The sequence below is a fragment of the Euleptes europaea genome, chromosome 6 (assembly GCF_029931775.1).
Source record: "Euleptes europaea isolate rEulEur1 chromosome 6, rEulEur1.hap1, whole genome shotgun sequence".
Taxonomy (NCBI): domain Eukaryota; kingdom Metazoa; phylum Chordata; class Lepidosauria; order Squamata; family Sphaerodactylidae; genus Euleptes; species Euleptes europaea.
Window position 1 is genome coordinate 82844178 of NC_079317.1, and position 12931 is coordinate 82857108.

Below are 12931 nucleotides of genomic sequence, written 5' to 3' on the forward strand. Positions count from 1 at the left end.
AGGAAAAGATCAAGCTGCCTAGAGAGGAGAGAAAGCAAAACCACCACAACAGCCATCCAAGAAAATAGCAAACTTGCCATACTGGAATTGAGGGGGGGGACTCCCCTTTCTCCACAGCCAGATGGTCTACCTCCGGGCACCTTGACAATCTCACTCTCACCCAGACTGCTGTGCCTCATGGTGAGGAGAGAGGGGAGAAGGCAGAGAGGGAAGCATCACAAGTTGAAGGTTATGCTGGTTGGTAATGAACCAGAGTGGTGTAGTGGTTAAGAGCGGTGGTTTGGAGCCCCTACATGTCCCAAGGGGTTGCTGGTTGTGGCCTGGCAACCATACCCGGGACCCATATTTCTACAGGACTGCCTCTTCCTTTAAGTGCTGCTGTGTGCAGACAAGTGCAGCCTGTACTCAAGCCTTTTTGGTTGTTGCCCCTACCTGGTGAAACTCTTTAGCAGAGGAAGTTTGGAGCGGCCCCAAACACCTTGCTTCTGCAGACATTATAGATGTTCTTATTGTAATTCATTGGTTTTAAATAGAATAACTGAGATCCACCTCAACGGAAAGGTGGACTATAAATACGATAAAATTAATAAAATAAATATCTTGGTAGGTAGTCAGTTTGACAATGAGGAAACTGAAATTGTTCAAGACTCTATTCCTTGGCTCCATCATCCACCAAAAGGGAGAATGCAGCCAAAAAATCAGAAGGAGATTGAGACTGGGAAGAGCAGCCATGAAGGAGCTGGAAAAGATTCTTAAGTGTAAGGATGTGTCACTGGCAACCAAGAACAAGATAATTCATGTCACCGTATTCCCTATTACTATGTATGGGTGTGAAATCTGGACAATGAAGAAAGCTGATAGAAAGAAAGTAGATTCCTTTGAAATGTGGTGTTGGAAAAGAGTGTTATGGCTACCGTGGATTGCCCAAAAAACAAATCAGTGGGTTATCGATCAAATCAAACCGGAACTGACCCTAGAAGCTAAAATGACTAAACTGAGGCTATCGTACTTTGGTCACTTTATAAGAAGACAAGAGTCACTGGAAAAGACAATCATGCTAGGAAAATTTGAAGGTAGCTGGAAAAGAAGACCCAACAAGAGATGGATTGATTATATAAAGGAAGCCACAGCCCTCAATTTGCAAGACCTGAGCAAGGCTATTAAAGATAGGATGTTTTGGAGGACATTGATTCATAGGGTTGCCATGAGTCGGAAGCGACTTGACGGCACTTAACAGAGACACACGGTCAGTTATCAGCATGTCAGTTTAAAATACTTTCCTTTCAAAGACAGACACAGTGTGGCAATCATTATGTACCTGGGTTTGTGTGTTTCTTTTCCTGGAGTTTGTAATTCAGCAAGATGTTTAAACACATGCCTAATTTGAGGTCCTCCGGTTAATTCTGTTGACTAATCATCCTTTTAAACTTATACAAATCTGAAGTACTTTCTTGAGCTTGGTATTCTGTAAGAAAGCAAGGGAAAATGAAGGAAATCAAAACTGTTGTAGGCATGATTAGGCACCTAACTCTTCTTTGTGTTGACGAGAAGCAGCCCTGAGAGTAAAGGAGAAGAAAACATGCTGTCCTGCCATTGTATACTTACCAGAAGGATATACTTGTAGCAGAACAACAATTAGCTCTTTCCTGTTTTGGCTCCTGAGGAATTTCAAAAAAGCTCTACAACTTCAAGATCAGCAGCCTTCACTTGGCTGAAGAGTAATGCCTGAGGGAACTGAACAGGCTGAGATGTGAGTTATTGTACATGTTTTCCTCAACAGGCACAGCCCAGGAAAAACTTGTGAAAACTTTTATCTAACCCCCAGTTTTCACTCCCCTACTGGAGCTAAGTCCATGTACATGTCATTGGAATGAATGCACATTTCCTCCCACTTTCATCTTCTCTCTGTCGTCTTCCTTGTCTCAAAGGTTGGTTTGTAAATACTTTGGGGCAGGGACTTGCCTTCTTCTGCTTTGTAAAGCTTCATGTACATTGACTGTTCTGTGTAATAAAAAACACAATTCAGTTCAGCAGAATATAACCTAAACTAATGTGTTCTAGTGGGATAGCCATATTGGGTTTTTATCAACAACAATAAGAACCCTACAGCATCTAAAAGACATATAGTGCAGAATACTCTTTTGCACACGCAAACCTTTTCTGTTTAAGATAGTCTTGTAAGGCCAGTCAACTGCTACCACTAGACTGCTATGTAACTAGAGTGGAAGTAAAGGGGGGGACATACCCAAGAATTATTTTTATTTGTGTATTTTTAAATCTTGTGAATTGGTCTGGTATATTATGTGTCCTCACAACCTGGCTGTTGTATTGTTAGCTGCCTTGAGTTTGAATTTAAGGTGGGATGGAAATATTTTAAATAAATACAATATATAAAAACAGAATTAACTTTTCAGGGGAAAGTATCTTTACATACCACTAAAATGGATCTGTTCCTCTTCTCAGTACTCATGCCCCCAAAAGCTACTGGACCTCTGAATTTAAGGCAGTAGATATGTTCAAAAGTAGACCAACTTTAAATATCTTCAGATGGTTTTATTCAAAACGTGTGTTGTTTATCTGCATAACCATTCCACTGCACTTTGTTTCCAAGAGGCAAAGGACAGTAATGGAGAAGAAGGCAGAATGCAAGGTGGAAGCAAATGCGTCTGAATCTGAGTCATCACTTTAACCAATAAATGTTGTGTGCTGACTTATGTAATTGTCAGTGAACAGTTATGACGGGAGAGGAGTGCAGTCATTCAGTACTCAGTAAACAAAGTTTGCTCCAAATGTTAAACTGCCCTATACACTCAGGATTCAGTCCAACCTTTTCATTATAGTGCTGAGAGGGTACTGAAGCCAGTAGATGACTAATTTTTAAGAGTTTTCTGAGATGACACAGTACCTCATGTTAACTAAGGACATACTTGCCACTCCTGTGCTGAAAAATGCCAGGAGATTTTTGGGGAGATTCCTTGGGAGGGTTTCAGGGATGTGTGATGTCATTTCTCGGTGATGTTCTAGGAATTTCCCCAATCTCTATGGTCATGGAAGATTTAATGTGATTTCCAAGCAATGTTCTAGGAATCCTTCCAGTCTCTATGATCTTAACATAGAGCCTGGGAAGTTTCTTGGAGTGCCACCATTAATGCAGTCCCCTCCATTTTTTAATCCTGCTTTGCAAATTATCCAGGACCAGGGATTGAGAGTTTGGGTAGAGGAATGCCTGTGGTTAGCGGGCAAATGGCCAGTTTAATTATAGTAATTGTTTATACTGCCTCAGTACCTCCTTGGTATTTGTGTACGGAGATATAATGAAGAGAGAGAGAGAGAGAGAGAGAGAGAGAGAGAGATGCAGAATGCCATTTAGTGCAGGAACTTTAAGAGGAACAAGCAATATGGGTAAGCTGTATGCAATGGATTAGGTCCTGACATTTTTTTGTTCTTGGAAGACACTTCTATGAGCAGAAGGGGAGATTATTTTTGCTTGTTTCTTCCTCCTGCGGAAGCCTGCCATGTCTGATGAAATCCTGCCTCGGGGTTTTGGTGGACCCCAAGAACTGTGAGAGGGGGAGTAAAGCAGGGGACACAGCAGCAGGAGGAAGATGTTGGCAAGAATTGTTCCTCCTTCTCCAAGTGGAAATCTTACATAGGATCCAAGCTAATGTGATCCCAAACTGTACCAAACCCAGTTAAAGCATATTAATTTTAAAATATGTGAGGCTGCAAAAGAATAAAAGTCCAGTGGCACTTTTAAAGACTGACAGCGTTTTTCCAGCATGAGATCTTGTGAGTCAGAGCTCACTTCTTCAGTTGCAAGGGCAAGGAAAGCCTATTTTTATAGGGGAAATTACTGGGGGCGGGGAGGGAGGAGTAAAAGAATAAAGGAACCAGGAAGATGAAGTCATAAAATAATTGGTTTTGATATCCATGCATGTTGCCTGGAATGCTGTATTGCTTTTCATTGTATGTTGGGATAAAACGTGGCGCACTGCCCTTTTCAAAGTAGCAAGTTCTCCTAAGTCATTTGCATATACTCGTTTAAACATTATTTTTCTTACCCTGACCTGTTTGTTAACTGCCTTGTTGGGAGCATATTTTTCCCCTCATTTGAATGTGGGCTTGACATGACTTGCATCCCTGAAATGTCAATGTTGATCTCTGGAGTGACGCTGTACCAAAGTGCCTTGACGGATAAGAAGTGCTACATGTTTAGGGAGACAGAAATCTAGCACAAGCAACCCGTTCTTCATTAGTCTCCTGTCAGTTGAGGGGGAGTGCATTTTGGAAGCAACCAACAGCTTAATTTTCTCAATTTCTGTTAAAAATAAAGATAAAAGGACCAGCTTCTTGACTTAAGTCAGGAGTTATGATCCCAGATGGGAGAGAGTGTCATTACATAAGCTGACTGCCTCATGTATATTTTTATCTTGCTGGCTGAAGCTGCCTTTTGTGCCTATGGGCGAGAGTGTAGGAGTTGCTTGTGGCACTATGCATCTCGGGAGACAGGCGAGATAATGAAAAGATTCCTGAAAAAAATCATTTAGAAGGACATTGTGTGGAATTGCATTAATAAAGACCTATCGTTTGCAAATGCCTCTCTATTGAGGAATGTGTTGCTATTATGCAGCTAGCTGCTAGTTCTGTATTTTCCAGGAAGGAAATCATAAACTACAGCCAAGTATGACAAGTCACATTACACCTCAGCGGCTTTGTGTTTTGTAGGAGGAAAGTCTCTGGTTAAATGATCGTTCTGTTAGTGTGGTAGCAAGTGAGCGGGTGAACTTACAAGCCTGACCATGTGACTCAGTGTCCTGGCCTTACAAACCAGTCAAGGCCAATACTCATATAGGTGCAGGCGATCAGGACCCACTATCAGCAAAGGAAGATGAAGTGTTCACTTCCATTGGCAGAAGGAGCTAATTTCCTAATATCCACCCAAGGATTAGTACCATGATGACTATTGGCACTAAGGTTGCTAGGTCCCTCTTTCCCACTGGCGGGAGGTTTTTGGGGCAGAGCCTGAGGAGGGCGTGGTTTGGGGAGGGGAGGGACTTCAGTGCCATAGAGTCCAATTGCCAACGTGGCCATTTTCTCCAGTTGAACGAGTCCCTATCGGGCGGAGATCAGATGTAATAGCAGGAGATCTCCAGCTAGTACTTGGAGGTTGGCAACCCTAATTGGCGCTGAATCTCTGGGATTCTTTCTTTTTCTATGCCGTATCTGTTGTGGTGAACATGGAACTCATTTGGGCCAGCCCAAAAAAACACCTCTAAAATTGAGATTGTGGGTGCTGGTAATAACCCTTAAGCTCCATCTGGTATGTTGTCTTTTCCTCCAAAAAGAGTTGGTTTTGTTTTAGAATTTAAAGTCTGCTGCATGATCCCGAAGAGCTCTCATGGTTGCTTGCAACATAACATAAAACCTATAAGAGAGTGGCGTATGACTGAATCTTGTCATAACCTGCAGGATGATTCCACTGAGTAAAAAACAACAGTCCCTAAGCCCTACCTTTGAGAAGAGCGAAAACTTCTCAGATAGGAGTGACATTTCTCTTAAGCTCACCAAGTAGTCTGGAAGATAATCACTTTGATAGTATTGAAATAGATAGTTCTAGAAGGATCAACATGGTCACTTGCTAGCTGCTGGTCACCTGGAAAAGTTGTCCACCGGGGGACCAAGGAGGTTTCAGTATGACATGGAGGCATGTCTGAACACCCACTCTACAAAAACACGCCATGAATGGTTTTAGAATATCAGCATAGCTGATATGTGGAAAGTTCAGTCTTAAGAGAAATTCTTTTGAGACCTGCTATGGTGAAACAGATTGTATCACCAGTATTAACATATTTCCTCTCTCTATAATTGCCCTTTTTATACCCAGAGAGGGCTGCCTGCATGATCTCGAACTACATTACACTATGTCAAATATGATTCAAGGTCTTAGAGGTTCTGGTAATAAATTATGCGGAAGGACTTGACTTGTGAAATGTCAAGTCGCAGCGAAGTGTTGCATCTGAATAACATCTCATTGATTAGACATGACCTGACGTACTGTCTAGCAGCCTTTGCATTTAAAAAACCTCTTTGTTTTCTACATTCATCAACCATTTGTGGAAGTTTGCTGAAGGGGTGGGGTACGACGGAGGTGTGTGAAGATTCTTGTTCTTGTTTCTCTTTTCAGTCTGAGTCATTCAGGCTCAAAGTACACAGGGGTTGGTATGGAAAAAGGTTCTTTATGTTTTGATCCAAATTCTCTTTAAACTACAGGGGTGTTAAGAATGTGTACATTTCTTTTAAGGTAAAGGTCCCTGTGCAAGCACCGGGTCATTCTTGACCCATGGGGTGACGTCACATCCCGACGTTTACTAGGCAGACTTTGTTTACGGGGTGGTTTGCCAATGCCTTCCCCAGTCATCTTCCCTTTACCCCCAGCAAGCTGGGTACTCATTTTACTGACCTCGGAAGGATGGAAGGCTGAGCCAGCTACCTGAAACCAACTTCTGTTGGGATTGAACTCAGATCGTGAGCAGAGCTTGGACTGCAGTACTGCAGCTTACCACTCTGCGCCATGGAGCTCCTTAACATTTCTTTTAGTTTTATTTTATTTTGGTTTCGTTTTGTTACTTTTGTTGTTAAACTTGTTTCTGGGGTGAATGTTTTTGGCCCATTGGATGGCTGACAGCTGTTTGTCAGAGACCTTGTGCCTTTATACAACTAACCTGAGCAGTTCTGTCCGTTGATTTTGTGAGAAGCACAAGTGGCGTTCAATGATAACTTCTAAATTTGTCTTAAAATTGATTTTAAAAAATCTAATTGTACATTTTTTGAAACAGAAGCACCGCTGAAATCAGAAGAAAACCCTGCAGAAGCTTTCACGGATTCATCTCTCTTTGCTCACTGGGGCCAGGATTTAAGCCCTGAAAACAGACGGATTGCTCTGAAGCAGTTCCAGTATTACGGCTACAATGCTTACCTGAGTGATCGCCTTCCTTTGGATAGAGCATTGCCAGACTTTAGGCCTAATGGGTAAGTAGTACTTTTCATTGGACTTAAGATGCTGTCATGGGGAGATTTTTAAAAAGTAGACCAATATTTCAAAGATGCATTTAATGTAATAAATGCGTTATATGCATAAATAAAGCACTTTCAAGACCCTTTGATTTTAGTGTGGGAATTAAGCATGTGCTTCAGCATCCCTCCTTGAAAAAAATGGGACTGAAAAATGCTTAAGTGTGGCTAGATTGTACTTCAGATTATGGATTCAATAATGTTCAAACAGGAATGGATGCAATGAGAAGTATAATGAAACCAGTGCTGTGTATAATGTTGTTTTCAGGGCACTCCAGGTGAGAGTAAATGCAGCTGTAAATCCTAGCAACAGCTGCTAGTCTTTATGCAGTACAGGGATGTGCTTGTTGCTTTGAAGTCTGTAATGAGACTGAATGCTGTCTTTTCCACGAAAAGAACAGCTAGGATGAATATTGTATGGAGCCAGTGGCACTCAGACAAGTGGAAACTCCTAAGGCATCTTGGTCAGACGATACTATTCACCCTCCCTTATACTAACCAAGACAAAGTGGGGCAGTACTTTCCTGTAGTACTGCTGTATTCCGGTTGTAGAATGGGATGAACAACTGGTAAGAAAAGGACCTAATCATTGGGGGGTGGGGGAGAGAGATGCAGTTTATGGGACACTCCAAGTTGAAAATCCATTCTCATGATATGGTCTCTTTATGTCATTTCAGAATTAATAGAGACATTTTCTGTAATCTCGTACAATTTTATGTACATAATGCAGGATGCAGAGAGAAGACATGTTAAAATTTTGTACCAGGGGCTGAATCCAGAGGAATATTGGGATGGAGGGGGGGTATCTGCAGCAGAATATAGTGGAAATTGTCCCATCCTTTCTGGATCAGAAGAAAAGCCATGCTGGATCAGACCAAGGCCCATCAAGTCCAGCAATCTAGAAAACCCAGGTCTTGAAAAGAAGAAGAGTAGGGTTTAATACCCCATTTCCCTCTACCTTAAGGAGCCTCAAAGCAGCTTACAATCACATCCTCTCCCCACAACAGGCACCTTGTGTGGTAGGTGGGGCTGAGAGAGTTCTAAGAGAACCGTGACTGGCCCAAGGTGACCCAGCTGGCTTCATGTGGAGGAGTGGGGAATCAAATCCGGTTCTCCAGATTAGAGTCCGCCACTCTTAACAACTACACCACACTGGCTTGGGTCCAAAGTGGGAGCCTTGGCACACAATTCTGCAATTGGTTAGTCATGTTCATTTGACCTCAGTTAATTCCAGATCAGCTGATGGAATTTGGTGAGGATACATACTTCATGCTGCTGAGCATCACCTATTTATGGACCTCCGTACCCCTGTGGTCAGTGCAGCTCCTAGCTTCTGAATCAAAAGCTCAGGAGCAAAGTTTCCATGTTTTAACAAGTAATGTTAGGTACCAGAATTTAAGATTGCTGCCTAAGGCTTTGAACTGAACAGCATAGGTGTAGTGTCAGTAGTGCACCGCAGTGTCCTCACACTGGCAAATCAAAGTGGAAACCAAGGGACATGGTCCTACTCTTGTAGTTCATACACTGTGCACCCAAACCTCAAAACTATCATATTGGAGGTCTCCAGGTCACTAAGTATAGATATTGGCACCTCGCTTAAGGAACAGCACATCCCATTTTTTAACCACATTGCAGCAAAGGGTTTTCTGATGTACCACCACATGAAGAAGTCAGCCTACACCAATATTGAAGAGGCCTTCCTTTGGCGAGGTACATCATATGTTCGCCACATGTGCATAGAATAACAGGTTGTAATCACTTATCTCAGTAATGTATTTTTTATTTTATTTTGCCGTCAAGTCACAGCTGACTTACGGTGACCCCGTAAAGTTTTCAAGACAAGAGACATTCAGAAGTGGTTTGCCATTGCCTGCCTCCACGTCATGACACTGGTATTCCTTGGAGGTCTCCCATCCAAATACTCGCCAGAGCCAACCCTACTTAGCTTCTGAGATCTGAGGAGATCAGTACTTTATAAAGCTTATTTTTTATTATGCCCTCAGTTTCTCTCTGTTTCTCAACTTAATGTTTCAAATATTTCTCGAGTGGTTCCCAAGCTTATATAAACACGTAGTCTTTGTTGGTGTGCGTATTTATTTATTTATTTAGGTAAAACAAATACAGCAGCACCATAGTTTTCTTTTGAAGCGACACTCTTGTTTTGGAAACTGAAGGGAGAAGTGTGTTCTAATAAAATCCCATTGTCAAAGATTGGATCACTGCTAAACAGATTTAGAATCATAGAATCATAGAGTTGGAAGGCACCACCAGGGTCATCTAGTCCAACCCCCTGCACAATGCAGGAAATTCACAACTACCTCCCCCCCCCCACATGCCCAGTGACCCCAACCCTCCCCCCGCCATGCAGGATCCCACAATCAAAGCACTCCTGACAGATGGCCATCCAGCCTCTGCTTAAAGACCTCCAAAGACTGGGACTCCACTCCCCCCCCCCCAAGGCAGGGCATTCCACCATCAAACTGCCCTCACCGTCAGAAAGTTCTTCCTAATGTTTAGGTGGAATCGCTTTTCTCTTATTTTAAATCCATTACTCTGTGTCTTAGTCTCTGGAGCAACAGAGAACAAGCTAGTTCCCTCATCAACATGACATCCCTTCAAATAGTTAAACATGGCTATCATGTCTCCCCTCAACCTTCTCTTCTCCAAACTAAACAAACCCAACTCCCTAAGTCTCTCCTCACAGGACTTATTGTTATCATGCATCCAATATTTATTCTTTAAAAGTGAAGTCCTAAGCAGACTTCTGGACACAATGTGGCCAAAGGCATTGACAGCTTTAAAAGGTATTGTGGGGGACAGTGGTTACTGGCCACGGTGACTAAAGGGTCCCTCCATATTCAGAGGCAGTCACTTTCTAAATCCCAGTGCCAGGAGGCAACATCAAGAGAACGCCTTGGCCTCTATGACCTATTATTGGGCCTCCAGAATAACTGGTTGACCACTGTGCGAGTCAAGATGCTGGACTAGACAGACTCCTGGTCTGATCCAGCTGGGCTCTTCTTATGTTCTGAGTTGTACCCCTCTTATCCCTTTGACTTCAGTGGACTTAGGAAGGTGTAACTTTGTTTCGGATTGCACTGCAAAAATGTATCGTAACTTCCACAAAAATTGGAATTTAAAATAAAATACACAAGATCGTAAAACAGATTGTAATATTCAGCAAACTGGAGTCCAAATCTGGCCAAAAAGAAAGACCTCCGAGACTTTTTAATAAGCCAGTATAGCGGATCTGGCATATTTCCTTCAGGAGAAAATTTTGCATACCCAGAGGTCATCATCTAAAAAGGTCTGTTTCTATTTATAATCAGTTTAGCTTCAGACAGTAATGACACCCCCCAAAATAGCTTCTTCTCTTTATTTCAGTTCAGAAGGGGAAATATACTCCCTCAAGGGACCATTTAAGTCTTTAGTATTAATTAAAGACCATTTAGCGCCTTAATATTAACATTAGCATCTTGAAATTTACCCAGAATCTAGTCATCGTTATCTTCTTCTTCTGTGTTTCACACAGAATTATCTAATATATAAAATTTCACCTAAAATTATCTAATATATAAAAAGAAAATTCATTATTCATCTGCAATGTGAAAGTTTGATCGTAAAGGCAGCCGAAGGATTCTATCCCGCAAATGCTACTGTTGTATGGAAATGAATGGAATTTTATTCAACCATGCTTTGTGTGCCCAAACTCAAAGCAGAATAGAACTAGCTACTGGTGTGTGTTTAGAGTGGAAGCAGACAAGATAAGATATTTGCAACAGTCCTTAATGGAATTTTCCTTCCAGTTTTAATCCATTTAAGAACATAATTATGAATAATCAGTTTCCTTTGCTTAATTGTAAATTAATTTTGTTAGGAAAGAAACTTCGAGAATTAACAAGACTGAATGTAGGCCTGTCTGTTCTTATTTTTCTTATGAAATGCAGTTCCCCAAGGATTTTATTTTAATTTTTTATAGCTCTATGTATAAAAAATTTAGAGAGAGAGAGAGAGAGAGAGAGAGAGAGAACTGTATTTCAGCTGAGAAAAACGTATCACTATTGAGAATAAAGGAATCCCAGCTAGTAGGGATTTTGGCTGTAGCTTTCATGAAAAATGTAGACTTGAGTTACATTAGTGGCACTGCTGAGCAATAAACAACAGTTTATGGACCCTAATCTACCAAGGGCAGTCAAGGCATAGAAGTCAGTTTCTGTAGATGGATCCCTTGATGGATCACTAACCAAGCGTGGAAAAGATGCTGTGACAGAAAAGATGCTGTGAGCATGGTTTTCATTACCGGATGAGGCTCACATCAGATTATCAGCAGTTCTCTGTGAAGGACCCAGAGAGTTTTCCAGATGTGCATGTTTTGCTCAGAGTTGTGCTTGACCACAGATTTCATAGGCCTCATGGCACTTTACCTTCCCTACAAAGTGGTGAAAAGTTTGTAAGAAAGATGATACCTTGCTACGAAAGGGTTAAATACCGGGAGAATGCGGGCCCAGGCCTTTCACAGGGGTAGTACGCCTGTAAAAACCCAGCAGAAAGTTGAACAAGCTCCAACTTAACCACATTACATCTGTACAAATCATGCATACATAATTGGCATAGAGGGGAGCTGGGCAGAGCCCACCGGCCGTGGGACCCTACTCTTTAGGCATTCAGCGGAATGCTGTGTGGAGCCCTATTAAGCTCTGCATGCACAGTCAAGGAGCCTGGCTCCTCATTTTAGGGTAATGCCTTCACACAAACACCTCAATACATTCTGCTGAGTCCACCGAAATTGGGGTGGGCCACTGGGTACAGTGCCTCTCATCTCCATGCATATTAACTGTATGTGCAATTAAACATCTCCGCAGGATCATGTGAATTGGCTCTTACTTTGTACCTGGTGCATGAACAAAAGACAACGGCGGCAAAGTCAGAGCTTTTTCTTCCTCAGCTTTCTTAGTTTTTTTATTATTATTATTTTTAAGTTCCAGGATGTCACTGATGAACTGTTTACTGTCCTAGCTCTACTATGCCCATCGGTTATCCTGCGCTGTACAGTATTTGGTGAATAAAGTATGCCACTGACTAAGCACTAGCTTTGGTAAGCATGACATTATCTTGAAGAAAAGTGTCAGCCCATTTCCATTTATGAAATGGGATGTCATTTCTACTCTGCACAGTGCTTTGAGCTTTGCAGCTCCCCACAAGGAGTGCATTGTGCAGAAAACTGCCGACCATCTAATGTTTGTCCTGAAGAATATGTAGCGAAGAGTTAGTTTATTATGGGAAACTCAGAATTTACATTGGGCCAGATGCACAATTATTCTCTCACTTCTGCTGGATGCTAACTTTTGTTCTGTGATCCAGTTCCCTGCAGTATGTCTGTGAGACAGAGATAACATTCTTGGCTAATGGAGACTTCAGGGAATGGGTGAGGGAAATGGAAAAGAGGAAAAGAGGTATAGGGCACATGCCCCAGGGAATATGTGTGGAATAAATGGGACCGGTTAACAGAAAGGAAGTAACTTTTACTGCCACAGAAATTTGGCTGCCACTGATTTATATCTTTTCATTGGAAGCAACACGTAACAATTACACACAAAAAGTGAAGGCAAGGCAAATTAAAATAGTTCTTGGCTATTCTTGGGCATGGTAGAGGCATGTGCTTGGGTAGAATAACCTCTAAGAGTATCTGGGTTCCACTCCCCCTTGCCCAGAAAATCCAAAATCTGTACACCCCACCCCCCGGGCCAAGAAAAGGTACTGACCTCTGTGATCTGAATAATCTTAATTGATCTTGTAAATTAAGCACAATTTGATTTAGGACCATCCTATTTGAGGTAGTGCAGATCCACCACTGGTAGTG

General features: G+C 42.0%; 1 protein-coding gene across 1 annotated transcript in view; it reads left to right on the forward strand.

The window, feature by feature from the left end:
- The window catches only part of GALNT18 (polypeptide N-acetylgalactosaminyltransferase 18), a 362192-nt gene that overhangs the window by 181139 nt on the left and 168122 nt on the right, over window positions 1–12931 (forward strand). Inside the window, exon 2 of the mRNA XM_056851671.1 lies at window positions 6837–7029. Coding sequence (XP_056707649.1) covers window positions 6837–7029 — 193 coding nt within the window. The remainder of the gene's footprint in view (window positions 1–6836; window positions 7030–12931) is intronic.